The following is a 26,104-nucleotide window of genomic DNA, read 5'->3' on the forward strand; positions in this document are numbered from 1 at the left end:
GAGGCTGCCCTGACCATTGTCCAAAGTTAATCAGTGTGTGATTTTTCTCCTCTATTTACTTTTATAAACCTTATGGATAATCCCGAAGTAGGTAGCAGGGGATCAGAAAGGGCTCTGTCATCTTGATTATTTCTTGTACACAGTGTGGGAAGCTTAGCCTGTTGTCCTTTGTGATTAAGGTTATGCTCACATCATACCATCAGCATGTCTGGTGCCAGGGAATGTGTTTCTAGAAGTAGAATTCTAGGTACACTATGTGATCCACATTTTCTGTTCTTTCCTGGAACTCTTTATAACCGAGGATTTAATTTGCAAACTGGCCAACTGTTGTTTGGCTATGAACCCAAGATTTTACACATCCAAATCAACTAGTCTTTATCATGAATGAGAACGTTCAGGCAAAACATGAATGAAGATAGAACTAAGCAATCCATCTATATTTAAAGATGGCCATGAATCACAGTGATAATGGGGGCATGGGAGATAACGGATTAACATCTGAGAACAAAGGGATGCAGGAAGAACAGTGGGCAGTTGGCTAGCTCTCTTTTAAACAACTCCTGCAGTTTTTTAGAGATGAGTATGTATTCTAGTCATAGCAAATACTTACTCATCTCATTCTAGGGATGCAATACATCAGACAAAGAACTCTGCACCTCTCTGGGAAGATGGAGATTCTTTTCCTCACATTGAACCATGTACTCTTTCTTGTAGACATGTGTAAACCCAGCTAATCTTTAAGTCAGAAGTTTTGACCTGTATTCTAGTTTCTCAATTCAAAGATGCTATTTATTCTAAGATGTGCCACCAATTAATAACTGCTTTTCTCTCTCTCTCTCTCCCTTCCCTCCCTCCCTCTCTCTCTCACACACACACACACACACTCCACAATAACAACACTAAATGTGCACATCCAATGTAAGAGGTGTTGTGATTTCATAAACATTAAAATTAAAAAGTGTGCTTCTAGGACTTGAGAACCATTGCTGGTCTCCAGTACAGAATTTTAACTTGAATGCCCCTATTGTAATGATGTAGACCCTTATTCATTCATGTAGGCATGCAGGCACACAGTGAGGCCCTTCTACAGGTAAGCCATGCTCTACGTGTTGGGACTATTTCAAAAATAAATTAAACTTGATCTCCTTCCCTCAAATACCTTATGGCTTAGAAGAGGACAAAACACATTATGTTCAATTAAGTACATTCCAAATGGAGATGATACTTTAAGCATAGCTGAGAAAAACCAAATAGTTGAGAAATAAATGCTAGGTTTGGAGTATTTATCTTAGGAAACCATTGCTTCTGATTTGGCTGGGGAGGGGAGGGAAATGAATAAGGGAATCATTCTTGAAAAAGTGGCGTGTTTTTTTTTTATGTTCTGAATGATGAGTACGATTTTGCACAACATTTTCACTGTAATGATTCAAATTTTCTTTAAAAATTAATTTTATCAAATCATTTTGCATTACCTGTTTTCAGCCTGAACTTTCACATAATTTATCAAGGTAACGTTCAGAATTGCACTTGTGTTGCCTGCCAGGCACCGGGCTTCATTTTTATTATGCTATGTTATCATTAGATGAGCATTGAACCAGCGTTCTTTAAACTCAGATTTACTGGGCACCTGCATGTGCTAATGTAGCACCCTAGGTAACTGCTGTGTGACAAAATCCAAGACATGACTCCTGTCCTTGAAGAGACTCAGTCTTGTTTTGGAATTCTGATTGTTAATTAGAAACATAGCAGTGACACAAGATAGCATGTACTAACATGAGCTAGGAGAATTGGGGAAAATAGTCAATGTTGTAGGAAGAGAAAGGAGAGAAAAGTTTGTTTTCTCTGGGATGTCTCGTAGACTGTAACTTATAAAAATGGAAAGAGTTATGGGGTGCCTGGGTGGCTTAGTCAGTTAAGCATCTGAGTTCAGCTCAGGTCATGATCTCATGGCTTGTGAGTGTGAGCCCCGCATCAGGCTCTGTGAGCCTGGAGCCTGCTTCGAATTCTGTGTCTCCCTCTCCCTTTGCCTCTCCCCCACTTGCGCTCCCTCTCTCTCTGTCTTTCAAAAAACGAATAAGCGTTAAAAATTGTCTAAAAAAATGGAAAGAGTTAGAAAGTAAAGAACCAGAACCTCCTAGAAGGATATATGGTATAAACCAAACGACAGAAGAAGGGATTTTCATTGTCTGGCGATCAGAAGTCGATCAGCTGGGTTGGAGATATGTCTATGTTGAGACATAGTGAGACAATTAATAAAGATCAACAGTTTTGCACTGAGCACTTGCTGTTTGTCTGGAACAGAGATAGGCCTTGGAGGCAACATTACTAGGACACTATTTTGTTCTTTAACCCCCAATCTATTGGGACTGACTGCCAAATTAATAGATCATACCACTCACTACCTTAGGTGGTCAAAATAATATGAGGGGTTACCAAGAGTACCTTGTGAAGATCTTGGGTCAGGGGAGATGTTTACAAAGCAGTAGTATTTGCAGCATAAAGGGAATGTCAGATGTCAGGAAAGAGCTAGGAAACTAATGCATAATCTCCTTTGAATAGTTATTTCTTTTCCTATCCATTAGACAGGAACATTAATATATGAATAAGACATCCCATATATAGAATTCTAACTAAATACTACCTTTAAGCTAAACAGCAAGCTTAATGGTCTGTTTTCAGCAGATAACTATTATTTATAAACCAACCTAGTAAAGCTTACTCTTGGGGGATACATTTTCCATATTTTTGGCTGACATTTCTAGGTCCCTGAGCAGATCTTATTAGCTTGGTGATTTTAATCTCTGCCTTTTAAAAATGAAGGTCTTTGGCTCAGAATTTCTTCAGTTGATTTATACCATCCTTATACTTTTCATCATGCTGCTATCTCCCTGGTGATATTAAAGAATGATTATTGGGCTTGATCAACACCACAGGCTTCCTTTTGATTTAACAGTTGAATATACACAGGTTTTAGTGATCAGTTTAAAGTTCCTTGTAAACTGTGTTTATATACTGAGCTCTTGAGACAGAGTAAGCAACTTCTTAACCTTGAAAAGAGATGGGTGCCACTGTATTTTCTGTCACTTTAGGCAATATCACTTCTAGCGTTTATCAGCGATGGCCATTCCCCAACTAAAGTTCATTTAGGGTCTAAAACGAGGCTCTGGAAATGGCAGTATCAGTTCTTCCCTGTGTCTTTTTTTCTGTGTTACATATTCCTAGTTTACAAATAAACTGACATTTATATTAATCACCTCTCTAGAGCAAACATAGCTGAAGAAGGGCTAATACATCATCCCAAAATTGCTACCTAAGTTCTAATTCCAAAATCTTTATTGCGGCTGATGATAAATGGCATAAAGGAAAAGGGAAATTTGGGGTTTTCACTGGTGTGGTAGCTTTGGGAAAGAAAATGTTCTACATTTTGGGATAAATTTTCAAATATATTTTCAAAATGACTTTGATGAACCAATAAAATGAAACATCATAATGCATAAGTGGCATTTTTCTCAGAAGGTTATTTTATTTTTTAAAATTTTTTTTTAATGTTTATTTATTTTTGAGACAGAGAGAGAGCATGAACAGGGGAGGGGCAGAGAGAGAGGGAGACACAGAATCGGAAGCAGGCTCCAGGCTCTGAGCGGTCAGCACAGAGCCCGACGCGGGGCTCGAACTCACGGACCCTGAGATCATGACCTGAGCCGAAGTCGGATGCTTAACCGACCAAGCCACCCAGTCGCCCCTCAGAAGGTTATTTTAAATGAATACATTAATAACTTTTGATCCTGGAATGGTTTTAGGACTCTTTGCTCAAGTCTAAAAATATAAGCAGCCATAAAGGAATGACCAAAATACTGACGGCATCAGGACCATACCCATAGGTTTAAATAGGCTTTTGAAAAAATGGCCTTAAATTTCAATAGTTTCTCACAAGATAAAAAACCTTCTGACAGAGTCTGAGAAATGTAGGCTTATACCTATAGATCATAATGAAGGTAAGACATGCAGTAGCCTGATCTTCAATCTTTTATAGCACTGAAACTTGGGACTGTCTAACGATGTTAAGGCAAGATGCTTAAAGCTGTCCATCAGTCTCTGAAACATCACCATAATTAAATTTCAAGGCTGTACTCCATAAATCTCTGGAACAGATATTAGGGTTGAAAAGGTCTCATTGATACGAATGGCATAAGTCATCTAGATGCCTAATAAGAGATGCCACCTTAAATATCATTCTTTGATTAACTCTGAAAGAAATACATCTACCAGGAGGGAGTGAGGGGCCACCTGAAGGTCTACTGGAAAGTAGGTGTTGCTTCTGATAAAAAGCAGTTATAAAGAGTAAATCCCAAGACAGGGAGGCAGAGCAAAACACAAAGACAGGTGGTGTTTCATATATGTGAGTACAAGGGCTGGGGAGAAAACAAGAAAAAAAATCACCTATTGATCTTTAGGAATGCACAGCCATTTCCACCAACATTCCCAGAGTCTTCCTCCAGATCCCATAAGGGGAGGCTTGGAACTGTTACTTTATGAAGCGCCATCTAATTCAAAAGACCCACTTTGCACGGAAGCGAAAGCTTCAATCTAGTTTCAACTGAAACTGCGTCATTTCATTTTAAGCCTAGGCTAACAGGATCAGTGTAAAGACACACAGATTAGTAACAGAGAGTCTTTATTTGGGCTTTAGCAGCACCATTATTTTTAGCTTTGTGAGTTTGAGCGATTTCTTTAGCCTACTAGAGCTTCATTTTCCATTTGTGAGAAAGGCATAATATCCATAGCCATCTTGTGCATTCCTAAATAAGAATAGGACTTTAAAAACTACAGTGTTAATGAAGATTGAGAATTGTTGCTATTATGAATCAATTTGTTCATAAAAGAGTTCATTTTTATTGGAAATACATTAGCTACATATTAGGAGTACTAACGAGAATAATTAACAAATAACTTGATCTTCAACTTTGACAAATGTTCCAGTGTATTTACTTATTTTCCATTGGGCTGACACATCAAGGCCCCTAGCCCCTGTGAGTCTGTCTAGAGCTCAGGGACCCTGTGTCTGAAATTTGCCACATTTGCCACCAGATGGCACTGTGTAGCAAGTAAATACCACGTACCTGCACCACCGGTTGGTAATCCCCTGGGCTCCTTTCAGCACAGGGAGAAGTAATTTATGGAAAAAATTCTCATGGTGGGTGTTTATTTGCATATTGTGCATGATAATTTTAAAAGGCAATAAAGGTAGAATGCTATTGAAATCAACATGAAAACAACCAATATCTTATGCCATATTTGTGTGTTCTGTCTGCATCTTACCCATTTTTCTGTGATTTTGAGGGAGTAAATGTTATGGCTAGCGCAGTGCCTAGCTTCTCAATCATCTCTACACGAGTAAAAGTAGTTATCTACCTTCATCTTAAGTGATCGTAATTGAGATTTGTATTATGTAGTTTGTTAAGTTTTGCTGCTGTTGTTTTTATCTTCCAGGTGCAAGTATTTTCCCCAGTACTTTCTTGTCCCTGTGTTAAGTCTTGTCTATAAAGCTGCTCCAAAACCCTCAGTAATAGGATAAGCTTGTCCTAAGTTCTCTTGTAGTGGTAGCAAATATGGGGCAAGCAGGGTGTGGGGAGCAGTTTTTAAAATAGCAGCGTCTTCTTCAAACTCTTCTGTTCTCCTCAAAACTCAGGCTCTCTACCTCTCTTCCTATCTCCCATATCTGTTTGTTCCCCCCACCCCCTTTGGTTGTTGTTCCTCAGATAGTGCCTTGCAATCTTAGGTAAATCTTAGGTTTCTTCTGGTTCTGCTTCTGGTGCTGCTCTGACAGCACTCCAGAACCTAAGAGGTGAGTAATATAACACCGATTGCTTTCAGAATGATATTTTTTTTGTTGTTCCCAACATACAATCTAAGTGATTTCAGGCAACAAGTAAGTACTGAAATCCAAGTTGTTGGGATTTTTTGGTCCAGAAAGATCAATTAAGTCTTGACATCATCTGGAAGTTCATTTTTCCCACCTTGTCAAATCTCACTAATTCTGATAATGATCAGGAACAAGCTGTTTCTGGATCATTTGAGCCACAGAGTTCTCCCCTCTTCTGGACTCTATCACAGTCCCTATGATATGCTGCTTTGCATGGCTTAATAGTCTTTAATACGTGCATGGGGGCGCCTGGGTGGCTCAGTGGGTTAAGCATCTGACTTCGGCTCAGGTCATGATCTCACAGTTCATGGGTTTGAATCCTGCATTGGGCTCTGTGCTGACAGCTCAGAGCCTGAAGCCTGCTTCAGATTCTGTGTCTCCCTCTCTGTCTGCCCCTCCCCCTCTCCTGCTCTGTCTCTCTCTTTCTCTCTCTCTCAAAAATGAATAAACATTAAAAAATAATTTTAAAAAATGTGTATGTATTTTTATGGCCTGGTTTGCTGGAAGTGATAGAAAAACTAGTTTAACTTGCAAAGTACTAAAATATGGAGTTTTTATTTCTTCTCTAATGAGGAGTCTGAGACACCAGGGTCAACAGCCCTGCCATTCATTTGGAACTCTCTCATGAGCCCTATTTTTCCTTCTACTGGCTTAAAATCAGATGCAATGACTGAATCAGCCATCTTGGCTTGTAAGCTGGTCTTCAGAAAGGAAGCCCGTTTTAGCAGGAAAACCAGATAGCAGGAGTCCAGGTTGCTGATACACTGAGGAGAATCCTGTCAGCCTTTGGCACTTTGCCTAGGTATTATAAGAGAGAAATAAGCTTCTCCTTTCTTGCAGTGGGTTGAATTATGTCCTCCCAAAAGATACGCCCATGTCCTAATCCCTAGAACCTGTGATTGTAACCTTATTTGGAGAAAGTCTTTACAAATGTGACTAAGTTAAGGCTCTCAAGATGAGAGCATCCTGAATTATCCAGGTGGGCCCCATATTCAATTCAACAAGTGTTCTTACAGCAGACACAGTGAAGGGAGACACACAGGCAGCAGAGAAGCATCGGACACACAGAGGAGGAGAAGATATGAAGACAAGAACCAGAAATTAGAGTGATCCGGCTGTAGGGCCTGTGGGAAGCCACTAGAAGATGGAAAAGGTAAGGGAAGAATCTCCATTAGAGCCTCTAGAGGGAGCATGGCCCTACTAATACCTTGATTTTGGATATTTGCCTATTTGCCCCCCCCCACCCCCCCACCCCCCCGCCAAGCTGAGAGAGAATACATTTTTGTTGTTTAAAGTCACTAAATTTGTGATAGTTTTATACAGCAGTATTAGGAACAAATATACTTGTTTAGGTGGCTATATTTTGAATTTTCATCACTTATAAAGTAACCTAATTCTAAATAATAGTTTCCCAAACTATATTGCAAACATCTTGAAATCAAAGATTTAATCTTACGATTACTCATATCCCTCACGTGCATGTTCAAGTGTTAGTGGCACTACATTTGCATTGCTCCTGATTCTGAAGGGAATTGGTGTTTAGCACAGACTGCTAGTCTCAAACAAAACTTGGGAGAATTTCAGGAAGAGGCATTATTAATTATCATTATTACTGCCTATCAAAACACATAAGCTAAAGCAAAATATGGGTGAGAGCAAAGTAAAATCTGGAGTGGCAAATCCAAGTTTTGGGTATGCTAATATGTTGCTGTCTAGTGCAGGGTTTGGTTTACATTGTGAATGGAACGGACCTTTTTCACTCACCAATACTAAATAAAGACCAGCAGTTGTCTGCTGTACTTAGGTTTAACCTGCTTTCCAAGTTAATTGCTTTTCTTCCAGTTTTAGCATCTTGAAGGTTTCCTCAGTTTTCTATCATGCTGGTTTGTGGTTTATTTCGCTTGAATGCGAACTCACATACTTGAGGAGGGGAGGTGGGTTCATGATTGTATTTAGTAAGATTTTGAAATAATCAATTAAAGCAACCTGACAGTTTTCAGAAATGAGAATTAGAGCATTGTAGTGACTTACTGGTTTTTGTTAAGATCACATTAACTATGAGGAAATTTAAAAGATTTGTCTTAGATTCGAAGCTTATTTTGCTATTGAAGAGCTATGTGTTCTTAGAGAAGTAAATTCATGAGTCAAGGTCTCAATTTCTGTATATGTAATGGGGGAAGCATGTATAAAAATGCATGTACACATACATACATACTATGTACCAGTTATGTTTCATAAATTACATTATCATATTTTCTCCTCTCAAATCTAAAAGGTAGGCATTATTATATTGTATCTCCAGAGAAAACACAGTGACTTGTTTGAATCATTTGCCCATGATTACACACTAATAAGTATTAGAAACAGGGTTCAATCCCAGGTAGAACTCCAAAACTTGTTGTTGCAAATTCATTATTAAAATTTTTCCTTGGGGGGCGCCTGGGTGGCTCAGTCAGTTAAGCATCTGACTTTGGCTCAGGTCATGATCTTGCAGTTAGTGAGTTCAAGCCCTGCATCGGGCTCTGTACTAATAGCTCAGAGCCTGACGCCTGCTTCGGATACTGTGTCTCCCTCTCTCTGCCCCTCCCCTGCTCATGCTCTCAATCTCAAAGAATAAATAAACATTAAAAAACACTTGAAAAAAATTTGCCTTGGAAAAACTTTCTTGATCCACCATTTTGTACAAAGATAAGCTATGACAGACTTGATGTTACCAGGTAATTACTGGCATTTGTACTCTGAGTAGAAACTATCTCTGAAACCATCATTTTGTCAATTTAATCATATCTGAAAATTCCTTTAGTTTATCCCATTACTACTTATCTCTCACTAAAGAAAGTAGAATATAATATTTGATGAATGCTACCTAATACGATTTTAAACATGGACAACAATTCGTCTATATTTGTAGTTTCTAATACATTCAGTTTTTAAGAGTACCTGGGCATTTGAAATCTGTCCAAGGCCTACCATTGACTTAACAACTCCCTTCCAAAGATTCCCATTCATGATAATAGGATGAAGCTTGGAGCCCATTGTTTTCTGAAAGTGGATGATTCCTGAAGTGCTAGGGATTTTAGTTCAAATAAAAAAGCCTGGTTAATACCAGCTCCTCCCATGAATCCAAAAACCATCCACATTTAGATGCAGCTAAGTGTAGGAACTTTTATGAAATTAGACTCACCATTTTCTTTTTTTTTCTTCTTAAAAAAATTTTTTTTTCACGTTTATTTACTTTTGAGACAGAGAGAGACAGAGCATGAACGGGGGAGGGTCAGAGAGAGAGAGGGAGACACAGAATCTGAAACAGGCTCCAGGCTCTGAGCTGTCAGCACAGAGCCCGACATGGGGCTTGAACTCACGGACCGGACCGCGAGATCATGACCTGAGCCAAAGCCGGCCGCTTAACCAACTGAGCCACCCAGGTGCCCTAGACTCACCATTTTCTAGGAATGGGTAAGAAGCCACGTGGCTGACAAAATGTTATGGGAAATGTTGCAATGTCCCCTTCCCCTGGGATCATCTCTGTCGGGCGTTTCAGAGAGTGCACATTATCAAATGCTAGCTATTTGGAGTGCATCCATTTCCTTTTTGATTGTATTGGACATAACACATAAGATGCTATTGAAAGTCTACATTAATATTTAAATTGTCGAGAGATCCAAGAGTTCAGCTGTCAGCCTAATAATTGACATACACTGAACCAATGTTTGAATCAATTTACATTTTCAAAAAATAATTTCTGGTGCCAGTCTAGATAACTTAAACTTTATAAAAAAATTACACTAGAAAACACTCAAAAGACTTTAAATAAAAAAGGATTAAACCTAATGAAAAGTAGCATGGAAAACTAAAAATAAGAAGAGTTCTGCAATTGCCTGGCTATTCCTGTATAGAGGAGATGGTTTATTGGAAGGACGAAGAGCTGTCTGGGTAACAAGGAGCTAGCTCTCTGCCCTCGTGCCAAGCCAGTCTGAAGGAGGGCTCTTCAGGGGGTGCATTCATTCTTTAAGGCATTAGGAACTCATTTAATACCCTAAAATGGACTCATTATTTCCTCAAAGCAATGCTACAGCCCACCTAAAAAGACTTTCCTACAGAATCCCACAGTTTAAACTAATTAAATTCTGCATTATTTAGTTTAATGCACATCATTAAAGTCCTTTTTCTTCCTTGGGGGTGTGGTGAATTCAAATAATGATAATAATGCCTTGTGTTTATAAAGAACTTATAAAGCTTTTTTCCATTTAGGATGTTGCTTGATCTTTAAGGATACAAAGTTGCCTGTGCAAACAGCAAGGCCACAGCACACTCTCCAAGGGCAAGGGCCAAATCTGTGTTCTCCCCATACCTTGTGGAGGGGTCAGGGGTGATGAGACAGGTAACACCCATACTCACTGTTTGCCAGGGACTACTCTGCCCGTTTGTAAGAATCAACTGTTCCATCCTCAAAACTGTCCTCTGGGGCACATCCTATGGCTCTCCTGGTTTTACAGAGGAGGAAGGTAAGGCACAAAGGAACTGAGTAACTTGCCAGACTTCCTGCAAGGAGACTTTGGTGGAGCTCTAGTGCTTTGGCTCTTGGCCACTATGTTTCATTTCATCCCAGTGGGAGCCTTCCTTGCAAGTTGAACACAAACCTCTGTTGCATTTGTGGAGGAATGACGGAATGTTGTGAGCAGGCACAATACTGTTATCCCCAGTTTAGAGTTCAGAGGGAGCGCAAGTTCCTGGGTCCTCAATGCAGGTTGTACATCTGGAACTCAACCTAGTCACCTGATTCCCTCCCAGTATTCTCTCCAACTTAAGATTTCTGCCTTTTCCTATTTGTTCATCTACAAGCCACCTGTTCTAGTATTTTGTTTATGATGTTTTAACTTGTGAATCCTATTAAGCTCATTATGGACCACGCTCTGTACATTGGATTGTTATTCTATGTGACTAACGGTATCTTCCTCAGATGTTAGAGTGGCTCAGACTGCTCAGTGCAGACAGAACAGCATTCTTAATTGTTATCAAGTACATTAGAATAGATGCAATGCTAGAATCTTAAGTCCCTCTCCCCTGACACCTTCTTTATCTTTAGCACCATTCACTGCTGCCTGGGAATCAGAAGTGATGATCACTTCCTGAAAATAAATTAAAAATTTAAATTTGTTTAGGGGCACCCAGGTGACTCAATTAGCATCCGACTTGGGCTCAGGTCACGATCTTGAAGTTTGTGAGTTCGAGCCCCGCATCGGGATCTGTGCTGACAACTCAGACCCTGGAGCATGTTTTGGATTCTGTCTCTCTCTGCCCCTCCCCCACTCACACACACACACACACACACACACACACACACTCCCTCTCTCTCTCTCAAAAATAAATAAACATTAAAAACATTTTTTAAAAAGGAAAAAAAAATTGTTTAGGCAAACTGTTAATCTTTCCATTCAAAGCCAAAATTTGAATTTCCAATAAATTTGGCAATGAGAAGATCAACAACACAGTGTCCCTCCCTGGAATTTAGAGGGCTAGTTTCTGAGACAGATTGAGTTTGCTTACTGAAAAGGGTGGGAGCGTCTTGTCTAGCTGCATATTTTACAGGTCTATAATGGAATTTTTTAGGATACTTGTACTTAATGGTTAGAGACTTTCAACTCAGCATGATGCAAAGGACATGATAACCATATTTGGAGCGATGTTTTGAGAGGATAAAGTTTCTCCAGTCAATGGAGAAGCAGACCAGTGTCTTGGTATTCTGGCACCTTCTTCACCCAAATGAAGGAGGGTCATGATGCTTTTGCATACACACCTACCCATTAGCCAAGAGACACATAACAAAAAGGAATTATAATTTTAGCCTGAGAATCCTTATTGATAAAGACTTTGTAGTTCTACTGTTTGTCACAGGCCTGGCTTAAGTGAAGAACGATGGTGTTCAATGGTAGCAAGTATCAGTATTTGAAGGGCTACGACCATGTGCAGTGTTATCTGTTCTTTCCTTTGCAGCTGAATGTGAACAGAGACCAACAGCGGCTTGTTCTAGAATGCCAATTCTCAAAGAAAAAACAAAATTTATTTCCCCAAGTTGTCAGATTAGCACAGAAACACAGAGGAAATGGTCTGAGGCCATTTTCCATCACGGAGAAGATAACACAGAACAAAAGAGACACTCAGGAATGGAGTCTGGGCATTTCTGGGCAGGAAGGGCCCCTTCATTCTCTCTCTCTTTGCCATTCTGAATCTAACATCAGTCCCTGAGCCTCTTGTCAGAGGTGATGAAAAATTAACAACAGTTGTTTGGGTAGAATCTGGGGTATATATTCTGGATTGAGGTAAGCAGATGTGAGAAGAGACTGTAAGTCCAAGGACACCTCTTTGGGGGATGTTTGCCACCAAGGGGAGCAAATGGATGGGCAAGAGCTAGTGGGGCACATTGGGGTCAAGTGAGACTTGCTGGTTTTATTTTGTTTTGTGGTTTAGATTGGAAATAATACAGCTTGTTTGTATGCTGATAAAATTAACCTGGAAGAAATGAGAGCAATTAGAGAGAAAGATGAGAGACAGGTGATCAATGCAGGAAGGAGCAGGAATCGGGGCAGATGGCAGTGGCTGGTCTTGCATATGAGTGGGCACACGAAACAGTTCACCACCTTTAACCAGAGGTAGTAAGTGTATGGGGATAGATTTACACATAAGTGTACTATTTTCTAACTGGATCTTGGGCCAGGTTTCCCAGTCATGGAATTAGTTCTTCCCATGAATTACTTTGCTTTCGGCCACCTGGGGTAAACACCTTTCTCTGTTCAGCTTGGTCTTGTAAGCCTCCTAGCCTGCCATCACCTTTGACACCATGTTGCCAAATCCTAAGGTCAAGTCCCAACCTGCCTGATTCAATGTATCAAACACTATTTGATGTAGTTGTTTATTTTATCTACTGTCACCTACTTTTTCCTTTGGCGTTTGCAAGACAACACTTTCTTAGTTGTTGTCGTCATTGTTGTTGTTGTTGTTGTTCTGTCCTACTGACTTCTTTACTGGTTCCCTTCTTTCTAAATTCTGGCCAATTTCCTTTCATTGGTTTCCTTCCCTTTCTTCTCTTTTCTGTTTCCCCTGTGCATATAGTCCCTTTGCACCCCTGCACACAGCCTGGGTTGGTGGTAATGATGCTCGCATCACAATGAGAGCTGTAAAGGCGAGGGAGTTGTATTCAGTTACAGCATGCCACACTGGGTAATTCCAGGGTGCAGGCCATCCGTGACCTGGCATCAGAAGATCCAGGCAGTTATAGTGAAAGCATCATGGTTTCCCAGCACATATTTAGAACCAACAATCCAGCATTGTGGAGGAAAGTTAAAAGAAGCCTAATTGATACTCCCTGTTTCTGAGAGCAAGGCTGTCCACCCACACGTTATTTGATGGACGCCAAGTGTTTTGCAAACGTAAGAGTAGCTTTTTAAAAAACATACACTTTGATATATTTTCCTTCAGATCTTTTACGTGACAGAATTCACATATTGCTTGGAAATCTTGTGTTTTCCCGGTGAATGTACACTTGGTACTGCAGAGAGATAACATGAATCCCCAGTTCTTTTATTTTTTTCAGGTAGGGGTGGATTTATCCTTCAGTTTTCCCATCAATTTTTGCAAACTCTCAAGTAATTATTTATACTTAGAGTTATCAAATGAAATTTAAGGACCATTTTATTTTATTTTGTTATTAAAATTCATTTGAGTATAGTTGGAACACAATGTTACATTAGTTTCAGGTGTACAACATAATGATTCAACAAGCTTATACATTATGCTGTGCTCACTGTAAGTGTAGCTACCATCTGTCACCCTAATCATATTGTAATACCATTGGCTGTAGTTCCTATAATGTACCTTTTATTCCCATGGCTTATTCATTCCATAACTGGGAGCCTGAACCTCCTTCTCCCCTCACCCATTTTGCTCATCCCCCTACCGTTCTCCTCACTGGCAACCATCAGCTCTCAGTATTTGTTCACTGGCAACCATCAGCTCAGTGTTTATAGGTTTGATTCTGCTTTTTGTTGGTTTATTTCTTTGGCTTATTTTTATTTTTAAATCCTGGGGCGCCTGGGTGGCGCAGTCGGTTAAGCGTCCGACTTCAGCCAGGTCACGATCTCGCGGTCTGTGAGTTCGAGCCCCGCGTCAGGCTCTGGGCTGATGGCTCGGAACCTGGAGCCTGTTTCCAATTCTGTGTGTCTCCCTCTCTCTCTGCCCCTCCCCCGTTCATGCTCTGTCTCTCTCTGTCCCAAAAATAAATAAAAAACGTTGAAAAAAAAAATAAAAAAAAAAAATAAAAAAAAAATAAATCCTACATGTAAGTGAAATCATACGGTATTTCTCTTTCTCTGTCTGACTGATTTCACTTATAATACTCTCTAGGTCCATCTAGGTTGTCACAAATGGCAAAATCTTGACCTTTTTTAATGACTGAGTAACATTCTGTTCTGTATACCACATCTTCCTTTTTTCATTCATGTATTAGTGGACATTTGGGCTGTTTTCATATCTTGGCTGTTGTAAACAATGCCATAGTAAACATAGGGTGCATATTTCTTTTTGGATTGGTGTTTTCATTTTCTTTGAGTAGATACCCAGTGGTGGAATTATTGGATCATATGGTATTTCTCTTGTTAAGTTTTAAGGGAATTCCATACCCTTGTCCACAATGGCTGTACCAATTTACATTTCCACCAAGAGTGCGCTCCTTTTTTCCCCACATCCCTATAAACACTTGTTATTTCTTGTCTTTTTGATTCTAGCCACTCTGACAGGTGATATAAATTGCAGTTTTGATTTGCATTTCCCAGATGATTAGTGATGTTGAGCATCTTTTCATATGTCTGGCCATCTGTGTGTCAAGTTTTATTTAAAGAATGCACATATAGTGGGCTGACTTTATTTTATTCATAATTTTCCAAATTGTGTATTCATACCTTCTTCAGGAATGCTAACTTGTCACAAATGGATTCATTTGAACTTCTCCATTATCTATCTTCTGAATTATACATAGATTAGCCCTGAAGTAGCCAAAATGTTAGAAGTCATGAAGAAGAGGATAAAGAGACCATGATATTGAATAATCCCAGAGTAAGGTTAAGGATGCACTATGAATGGAGACCAGCTTAGGACAGGAATAACTTCCTTGCATCTGACATACCCATACCCTCCATGGCAGGGATGGACAACACAGGACAAAGCCAGCAGAGTCTGCATTCTGTGGTATGGAAGTAAGGAGATGGAATGGGATGAAGTGTGGTCTTCCTTGGTGAGATTTCAAAATAGCAGAGGTATTTTGTATATAAACCATGAGAGAGGCAGCCTGGTGTGGTTGAGCATGGATTATAGACACAGGCTGATTAGTCTTGCACACCAGCTTTGCCATTTAACTGTGTGACCTTTAGCCAGTTAGTTAACCTCTCTGACTCCCATTTTGCTTGTCTGTAAAATCAGGATAATAACAGTACCTACCTCACAGGGCTGTTTTGAAGATTAGCGAATTAATACAGGGCTTTTCAACATTGGTGATACTGATATCTTTGGCTAAATAATTCTGCCTCGAGGAGAGGGGCTGTCCTGTACATTATAGAATGTTTAGCATCATCTCTGACTTCTGCCCACTAGATGAAGTAGCAACAACACCCCCCTCCTTAAACTGTGACAACCAAAATTATTTCCAAATGTTGCTCCTGGTTGAGAACCACTGAGTTACTGTGGGTAAAATTCTTTGAGTGCTCAGCATACAGTAAGTGCTATGTAAGTATTTTTCAATAAAAATAACAAATATTCCAAAAGCAAATGATAGAAATAAGGCATAAAGATGGGCTAGATATAAGCCATAGGTAGAAGAAAATAAATTGTTAGTCTTCCTCAGTTTGTGAATTCCACCACTAACACATCATCAAGGCATGACTGATTTAGAAATTATATCCTAGGGATCAGTCTGAACCCCCTGACTGCTGCTAGCATTGGAACTTCTCTTCTAGCTGTCCAAAGTTTTTGACTCCTTTGTACTCCATCCTCTCTCCCCCTATGGTATCTTCTCCCTGGCCTTGGTCAATGTGTCATTTTCTCCCACACATGTAGCTCCATAGAATATCACTTTCTGAACACATTGCCTATCATTTATGTGTAGGGTCTCTTTGTTCCACTCTCTGGAAGTAAAGATAAAATCCCCAGGTAACCAAAATGGCAGAAATGCATCCAGGGTGGGCCATGGTAAATGTGAAAGGCATGTCTGTCAAAATGGAACGCTGTTGAGCCCCAGCAGCTGAAGTAGCATTGGAGATGTGGACCCAATTTGGCCAAATCCAAGTATTCTCCCTAGAACCTAGGGAAATTTTGAGATACAGCTTGATAGTGTATCAAGTGAGAACTTGTGATTTGCTAGCATTTTTTTTCATTGAATTTTCATAGGATCGTAGACTTGACATCAGCATATTTTTGACACTTTGAAGCAGTAGTGTGGGGCATTTCAAGTAAATATGCAAAGATGATTCTAGTACTATTTTCCCTGCACCCATGGGTCTTATATTCCTGGAAAAAATAACTTAGGAATAAGTGACATTTGAATAATGTTTGAAACCAGGATATTAAAATGCAAAAACATATTGCTTGCTTTGATACAACCTTAATTTGTAAGCAATATTCGAACTTTGGGTATTTGGGAAGGAATCTTGGTTTAAAATTTAAATTAAATCACACCATAACATTTTGAATAGTAAAGGCATAACTTACATAATACTCTTTCCCTAGAAGGAATTAATTTTAATAGTTTGATAGCAACTAATTGTGCAGAACTTATTGTTAAATAAAGCCAAAATAAGCAATTCAATTCTGCCATGGCTGATTAGGCTTTGTCATCCATGCACGATCTCACAGTCAGGAACTCTGGCCAGCCATTCTCTGTTTGCCATAAAGCAATTCTATAACCTTATAATTATCATGTTCAACGCATCTCAATCTTAGAGTATAAGACCCCTTCTAACATTTTCACAGCATTTATCGAGCATATACTAACTAGATGCCAAACATTGTACTAAATACTTCATGTATATTATTGTATTCAAATCTCACAACAACCTGTGAGATAGGCATTATAATTTTACAGGGAAGAAAACTGAAGTTCAAAGAGGTTCATTATCTTTCCCCTTACCACCAGCTGCTTAAGTTGTGGGAATTATTTTTAGATCAAAAAATTCCGTACTGTGCTGAAAGAAATTCCTTCTTAAAACTAGAATAAACGTAATGGTTACATGTTAGTGGGGGGAAAAAAACCCCTAATATGCCTGATGTATGTGTGTGTATGTATAAATATATAAATTTATATATTTGTATAAATGAAAAACTAAATAAACATATATATGTATGGTTTACATAGTAATAGACTTGGTACCATCCAGGAATAAGAAATTCAGGAATAAACAAAATAGACAGAAATTCTACCTTGTAAACCTATCTTTTAGTAAGGAAGCAAAGCAGTGCCAGAAAAAAAATCAAAGAAGAGATTCAAACTTAAAGAGGGCAAAGTCAATCTCTTTAGCCAAATTTACCTAAGAAAGCCACCAAGCTAAGGAAGGGTTGCATTGGATGTTGAAGCTAGAACCAGGCTTTATTTATAATTAATCCTAAGTAATGCGTATGGAGTTCTCATGCCACATTGGTCTCTCTGTGACTTAATATTTATTAACACTTCATGCTATTATTTTTATAGATAGGTGCTTAAACCAGGGATACAGCTGAAAATTCCTTTTTCGATTCTGGTACACAGAATGAACACACTAGATTAGAAATACTCCTTACATAATAGCACCTTAACAAGAGTCCATTTCTTTTAGAGGCTAAAGGGGAAAAGAAATATGCGAGTATAGATGTAGATGTAATTAACAGGAATAAAGAGAAGAAATGGACACACAAACACATTTAGTTAGTTTATAGGCAAAGAATAATTTCCAACTTGTACAGAGACCACACAAGTTAGGGTACTCAAAGACTATGATTTTGAAAATTGCTGCCCCTCTGTGAGATTTCTGCTGGATCCTATTTTAAACTTTATAGTCTTCTTAACCTCCCTCTGGTGATGTTCTATTGCCCATGGAACTGAGCCCACTGGAACAAGAGAAAATGACACAGTCACTTCCCCTATCCATCTCAATAATATGGTAACTTTCAAACCCAATTATGAGCACCTAAATGTCAGCTCTCTTAAACGTTTCACTTCTAATCATTGTAATCACTGTTAATAAGTTCATTTGGTATAAAGGAAGGGAAGAGAAAATGACTTGTCAGGTCTTGATATTCTATGGAGAAAAGATATGTAAAACTTTATAAATATTCATGAGTTTAGTTTGACTACTTTGATATCCTTTACATTTTGTAATAGGGTTAAAATACATTCTTTTAAGGAATAGGCTTGGGATTCTGGGTTCTACAAGTTTTTTGTTTTTTTTTAAACTGTGAAGGCAGTTTGAATTAATGAATAAATACATTATAAATGATTCTCCTTGTAAGTGTATTTGGTTTTAAAATTTGAGTCCTTGACTCAAGGGAGTATATCAATAAAAAAATACTCCATGTTTGCCTTTGATTCAAGTATATCCCAGTGCATAATTTTATTGAAGATTCAACCAACAGCATTGCCAAGTGAATTTTAGGTCTTAGTACATTTATTCAGTGATCTGGAGACTAGCAGATATACTGACACTTATAACACTGTCCCAGCAGCTTATCAAAGGGATACTAGATGAAATTGATTGACTGAGGGCCTGGGACCTGGGGGAAGGACAGGAAATTAAAAACAGAAAGAATGTAGTGGAAACTAATATGGACAGAGAATATGATGAGACTATAGGAGATGTATGATGTTAATTCTACTCCAAAAGTTGTGCTATTTCAATAGAAGTGAAAAGCACATACATTGTCCATAAGGAACTGAAGTATTAAAAGTGTATCCATAAATTAGCTCATTTGTATTCTGATTTGTTTACATCTTTCCCTATTAGATGGTGGGCAGGAACCAATGTCTTCTTCATCTTTTGAATATTTCATCATCTATGAGTTCTCAATATGCAATAGTCTAATGAATGCATAAACTTGACCATATGTCTTTCACTCTTCTCACAGAGTAGCAAGAAAGTATTAGAGCATGTCCTCATAAGATGTAGACCAACCATCAGCCTCATAACCCACACTAAAGACAGCCTCCCCCCCAATGTTCCAACCCTCAGTTTTCATAATTCTTTGAAAGATGTCGGAGGAAAAACTCTTGGGAGTTATGCTTTCCCTAGAGGACAACATTACAAATTTGGAACATGTGAGGAATAAACTGTTTTAGATCAGATTGGATAAGCTACCCAAGAGTGGGATCAGAGAAATATGGGAGTTTTCAGAATTTATTCTGTAAGGATTCTGCTTTAGAAGAATGCAACTTTTTGATCTTTGTTCTTTTGGGCCTTCCATATAGACATCCTTACATCTAACATCTTGTCTCTTTGTGAATCCTACCAACAAATTTCAAAACTAAGAAAAATACAGATGCAGGTCAGATATATCTACAAGGACATGAATGGTCATCAAAATCTGGAATGTGTAGAAAAATCACGATTACAGACAAACTGAGATCAATAATTGAATTAACAGCAGAAGGGATAAAATCTTATTATGGCACATAATGGAAAAAGAAGAAAAAGAGTGAGGGTTGCTCACTCTGGTCTCAGAGCTGGTTGGGAGTGAACCAAGAGAAATCAGACAAGGTTTTCTTGAATCATCGACTGCTTTGGCAGAATTTCTTTTGAAGGCCTTTGGCTGTACCCACAGATGTACTTTCTTAAATATTAAAAAGGAACCTGTTTCCCATGGTAGAGTTGAAGTGATCTCTTGTACTCTCTATTTCACAGTATCAAAGGGAGGCAAATGAGATTTTTTTTTTCTTGGAAGGTGAACTACACAAGGATAAAATCAAGTCCAGCTATTTCTACCACTTATGTCACTGAAATATGGAAACAGCATCAAAGTTCCTATGCAAACACTAAACTTTGAGAAACATAACATGTGAGACCAGAGTTAAGGTTCATTGTACATTTCTCCCATGCCCACCAGTTTATTTTCATTAAGCTTACTTTCAGTTTCATTTTGAGGAGGAAAAAAAGAAAAAAAACATTAAATCAGGTAGGTTGAAACTAGTTCTTAGACAGATAAAAGTATATAGAGAGGCAAATTTTTAACCTGGAAGTGAAGTGGCCTATACTTTCCAAATATATCCCTCATATCTGGCCTCCCGAACAACACTACTAATAGACGTGTTTTGTTTTGTTTTGTTTTTGAATGGATCTATAAATCTTCCAATGAGTGAATGCTAGAAGAAGGTTAAGTAACAAGATGGCTTCTCTGAGGAAAAGACCTTGAGACACAGTCAATGCACAAATGAAGTGTAAAGGATGAAGCACACCTCAGGCTAGAGATGCCAAGATTCTTAAGCAGGTGTTCTGTGAAATCATAAAAGTAGGAAGGCTTTGGACAGGGAGAGAGAGCGACCTGCAAGGAAAAAGAAGAGAGAAACCTACAGAAAAATCAGAGAAACTGTCAAGGGAAGAAGAATGGGAACTAATCTTTGTTGATTTCCCTGTTATGAACCTGACATTACACCAGCCACTTGTCATATGCTATCTCATGTTGTAATAATAACCCAAATAACTGTTAGTGAAGAGTTTACTATGTCCTAGGCACTAAGTTAATAGCTTTACATACTTCATCTCACTGAATCCTCCCAACTGCTCTCTTGCATATGAGGAAACAATTTAGAGAGTATAATTTATCCAGGGCCATGCAAGAAGGAAATGAAGCAGGCTCTGATTCCAGAGTAGATATTTTCATAGTGTCTTCCCATGTGGCCAAGAGGCAGAGTTGCCTATAAGAGATGAACCCTGAAAATAGTGGAGACCACCAAAAACTCATTATGAATTCTCTAAAACAATGCATACATCAACATAGATAACATTATCTTAACAATTTTTTTTTGTGGCAAGTGGCAGTGACCTGCATCTATATGCCTATTTTATCTGACATATGAATGCCAACCCTCTTAATAAATTACATTCTTAATTTGCTTACTGAAGGACCTCCACTTGGAGTCAACTCTGGAACACTTTCATTGGACTTATTATGAGTTAGCATAGTCTCTCTCACCCACCCCACTTGTTATCCACAGCATGCATTTGTGAGATGTCTGGCCAGGTTTTGGGGTACAACTTGTGAATGTAGAATAAGTTTGTTTTTCTCTCTGAGTCAATTTTCCTGGTTTCTATGGGGAAAGAGTCCATGCTTTTGGCCTTATTAGCTCCACACCAACTGAGCTCACTGACCCAGATAAATATTGTCTGTCTGACATGTGCTTTAGAATAATAAATATGCAAAGCTATAGACTCTGTTCTCAATTATTGGTACTCATTGAGAAAATCAGCTTAGGATAACCCCCACTACCAGATAGGCCCACACTTCTCCATCATTCCTAATTGCTTTTCACCTCTCCTGTGTGATTTCTTTTCTGTGGTTTTAAGATTCTGATACTGCTTTGGTTAAGCTAAGGTTAAAATTAGTTTGCATTTCCTGCCCACACAGCAACTGATGGCAGGGGATTTATCCTGGGAGCATGCTGCACAGTGGGAGAAACTTGCTCAGAGAGTGCCAGAGGTAATCTGGGAAGTGGAAAATGCCAATGATGATAATTGAAAGACAACTATAGATCACTGTGATCACAAAATCATCCTCTTCCTGTCCAAACACAGGGAAAGAAGGACTAGAAGACAGAAGTTCACAACTATAGGGAAAAAGAGGGGAGAAGAGAATGTTACATAAAAATGCTGATGCTGTGGTAGCCATAGGGAGTAGACTCTCAGTGAGAAAGATGGCATGGGGCCAATCTTGAAAAAATGCCTGCTATTGCTATAAGATTTTTCATAAATGATATTTTTTCTTACTGTAGTTTATTCATCTGGGAGTATAAAAATAATGCCATTTTTCTTCTTGCATTCTGAGACTTATGTTTCACTTCTTTTATTCATGAGAATTTATAAGTTAAGAAAAGTTAGAAGGCTTCTAATTAACCTATTTTGTTCATCATTCTCAGGGCTTTGCTGCCAAGGCCTCATTCAGACATATTAATGAAACCATTGAGGTTATAGGAATAATGCAAGGAATCAAAAATGTAAAGAATGCTACCAGAAGTGATTTGCTTCCACTGGAATGTTTTTTTCTATATGGACTGGATAACCACTGGAAATATGTTTGTGTCTAGTTAACTTTGTAGTACTTTTTAGAAAAAGCATGGGTTTTTTTCCATTAAGAAACGGGTGATACGAACGCTAAAAATAATTTGTGTTTTTTAAGCTCAGAATGCTAAAATGCAGTAACAAAATTATGAAAAGAGTAAGTCATCAGATATTTCAGAATTGTTCAGTGTGTGAGACTTTAAGAGTCCCCATCATCATAAACTAAAATGCATTTTCATGTCATTTTTAATTTAATGTGAAATTCTGACATAGTGAAACTGTTTAGCAAGTAGGAGACCACAAGATGTGGTCCTATGACTGTTGCATTGCTAATCATAAAGCAGCTAGGGAAGAAGCATTCCACAAAGGTTCTTTATCTTGGCAAGTTTATGTGAAACTAATCTCAAGCTAAAGTACTGTAGCCCACTGCTACAGGGACGTAAAACGTTTTAAAATGTTGAACACAGCACTTTTCCCCCTTAGTATGCTAAGCCCTTCTTGGTTAACAATAACTTAACCAGCAAGTTTATGTGCTTCCAGCTGTCTTTGCCTTGGTTACGCTGGTAGGTTTAGAAAGATCTAGTCTCTGCCTATTCAATGGCCAGGGGCAATATTTATTCCTCTGTGACTCAAGGAAGACTTTGGGAAGGATAACCAGAAAATGGATTAAAGGAACTCTAGGTCAAGAGGTGGTCTTCCTTTTATTCTGGTGACCTCTTCTAAATGACTCACATGTGTCCAGAGTCCTCTGGAAGGACCAGAGTACAGTCCTTGGCAGTGCTCAAGCTCAAAACTCTGAAGGAGACCATGTTAGTTCCTGAACTAAGAGTAGAGTAGGAAGTGTCTCTTTTCACCATAGCAGTCAAGGAACAGCTGTGACCAATGCGCACAGGTCACTGGATGAAACACTCACTTCTAGCTATCTATTGGAAATGCAGCAGACTCTTGCTTCACACACCAAAAATGGGAACAGCATATAAGTGAGGAGACAGAGACGGTTGTGAATTGACCAAAAAAATGTAGTCAATCATGAGCAAGCAAACTATAGTTTCCCAATATTTGTGAGTTTCCAGGGTCCCTTCTTCATGTTGCAGATATTGATTGTTAGAACCATGTATGATAGGGAAAAAATAATTTCCCTAAGCTCCTACCTGCAAATATTCCTGTAGCCTGGTGAGGAGGTTTGGCCTTTTACTCCAGTGGTGAGATATGGCTGGCAGTACCAGCAGGTGAGAGCTCAAAGTCATCATTAATGAGGTATTGTTTAAAGAAGTAGTAACTTAATAGTTTGAAGGGTAGTTCAAGAGTTCAATATATGTATCAAGTAGGATTGATTTCACTTTTACAAAAAACTTGATGGAAAATGGGATGAATAAAATTGGGATTATCACTCTGATGTAACAAAAAGGTCAGTTGTATGATGGGTTTGATTGCTCAAATATCTCAGCAAAGACCTAGGATCTTTCTGCCTTCCTGCCATTTTTTGGTTGCAAGATTGCTATTGAATTTATGAGATATGTTTGGGTGCCAGTGGAGAGAAGGAGGATAGGCAAAGGGCAAAATATAAAGGTGGAAGTCTTCTTCTTGTGAAGTTTTGAAGAAAGCCTTCCTCAGAGACTTGTGCTTGTACCTCCCTGATCGGGAATATGCCACAGAATTATGTCACTTCTTGTGGGAAGGGAAGCTGAGAATTCAAGTATTTAGCTAACATCTATCATATATCATAGAGGAAGATAAACAGTTCGAGAGTTGGAATGATGGTTGAATGAACTGTCCACAAAGGATAAAGAAGGAGAGGCTAAACTAGAATACAAAGTATAGAACATCAAGGGCCACCTATAACTCACAAGATGACCAAGTAAGACAAAATAGAAACTGATTGACCTCAAGAGGACTGATGCTCTTTTTTTTTTTTTGGAAGCAGGCATAAATAAGCAGCAGTATACTACAGAGTTGATCTAAGAAGATCTGATTTTATATTTCCTTTTTGTAATTTAGATATGCTCTCCTCTCCCTAAAGTATTTCTTCTTGTTCATCCTCTGCTGTTCTCATAATCAGATATGCCATCTTAAAGACATAACATTATACCTTCAGTGCTTCATAAAGGACTATGAAATTTCTAGGTCAATAAAAGTTCCAATTTTAACATTCTTCACATGCAGTGCTCATAGATGAATGGGGTTTGTGTGGAATCTACAATAGCATCATTGATCTAGTTGCTGAAAAGCTCGTACTGTTGTATTTGCAAAAGTGCAAGTATATCTCATCACAGAACTAGATACAGAAATACAGGGGTGCCTGGGTGGCTCGGTTGGTTGAGCGTCTGACTTCAGCTCAGGTCATGATCTCACAGTTGGTGAGTTCGAGCCACGCATCGGACTCTGTGCTGGCAGTTCAGAGCCTGGAGCCTGCTTTGGATTCTCTGTCTCCCACTTTCTCTCTGCCCTTCCCCCAATCGAGCTTTTTCTCTCTCTCTCTCTCTCAAAAATAAACAATAAAATTTAAAATACTTAAAATAAATACAAAGTACATAAGATGGGGTAGATCAGCAGATGCTGGGAGTTAGATGGACATATTCCAGAGTGGGGCAAGCACCATGATGTATTTAGGAAGAGGCAGCTAGAGTACCTCCCAAAGGTATTTGGGAGGAATCCAGTACAACATTCCACAGAGCAATTGTTCTCAAAGTGTGGTTCCTGGGTAAACATTAGCAACTTCTGGATATTGTTAGAAATGCAGACTTAGTCCTGTTTTGGGGTAGAGGTTTAGAGAAGAACTCGACTGAACAGAAAGCTTAGCAAAGAGCTAAGTGATTTTTTGGTCTCTTAGGTGAGCAGAAGATGATAAAATGAATTTAGGCAAAAATCTTCAGACTTGATATCAGGGACAAAGACAAAGCTTAATCTATTATGAGTAAAGGTGAGAAAGAGTTTACTATTAACGGTGAGTTACAGCTGTTTCCCATGACCATGGAATTAAAGCTCCTTGAATTTCTCCTAAAATAATCCTGGCAGCATATTAGAACCACCCAGGTAGTTTAAAACAAAACAAAACAAAAACAAATAAACAAAAACCAAAAAAATTCAGACCAACCAAATCAGAATTTCTGAGAGAGGTTCCCTAAAAGTTCTAATGTGCTACCAAAGTTGACAATTATTGCCCCAGGATTTTTTAGGTGAGAATATCTTCAGTTTGGGGAAAAGAGCTATGAAGACAGGGCATTAGAGCAAGGAGCTAGTTGACTACAATTTTCTCATCTGTAAATTAGGGAGAAGAGTTTTACCTACCTGATACATGCTGGAGATAATATATAGGGAGCACTTAGAAGAGTTTCTAGCACAAAATGCATGACAATTGTTTATTTGTCCTTTAAAATTTTTTTTTTTAATTTTAATATTTATTTTTTTCTGAGAGAGAGAGACAAAGCATGAGTGGGGTGGGGGATGGGATGCAGAGAGAGAGGAAGACAGAATCTGAAGCAGGCTCCAGCCTCTGAGCACAGAGCCCACCATGGGACTCAAACCCATGAACTGCATTGTTCATGTCGGACCACTTAACTGACTGAGCCACCCAGAAGCCCCTATGTGTACATCCTTTTAATGATCATACAAGCTCCATGAGCATGAAAACTTTTTGTGACATGAAAGTTACCACCCATTTTGAGTTTATTTTTGTGTATGGTGTAAGAAAGTGGTCCAGGTTCATTCTTCTGCATGTCGCTGTCCAATTTTCCCAGCACCACTTGCTAAAGAGACCACCTTTATTCCATTGGATATTCTTTCCTGCTTTGTCAAAGATTAGTTTTCTCAAGGAGAAAACAGGCAAAAACCTCTTTGATCTTGCCCACAGCAACTTCTTACTCAACACGTGTCCAGAGGCAAGGAAAACAAAAGCAAA

General features: G+C 38.7%; 1 protein-coding gene across 17 annotated transcripts in view; it reads left to right on the forward strand.

The window, feature by feature from the left end:
* Positions 1-26,104, forward strand: part of IQCM (IQ motif containing M) — a 644,218-nt gene that overhangs the window by 526,533 nt on the left and 91,581 nt on the right. For 4 of the 17 annotated variants that reach the window (XM_042983796.1, XM_042983794.1, XM_042983804.1 and 1 more), the window contains one exon: positions 6,940-7,076. The exons of the other annotated variants lie outside the window; for them this stretch is intronic. In XM_042983796.1, coding sequence (XP_042839730.1) covers positions 6,940-7,028 — 89 coding nt within the window. In that variant the 3' untranslated portion in view covers positions 7,029-7,076. The remainder of the gene's footprint in view (positions 1-6,939; positions 7,077-26,104) is intronic. 17 annotated transcript variants of the gene reach the window in all.

Source organism: Panthera tigris, chromosome B1, assembly GCF_018350195.1.
Source record: "Panthera tigris isolate Pti1 chromosome B1, P.tigris_Pti1_mat1.1, whole genome shotgun sequence".
Lineage (NCBI taxonomy): Eukaryota > Metazoa > Chordata > Mammalia > Carnivora > Felidae > Panthera > Panthera tigris.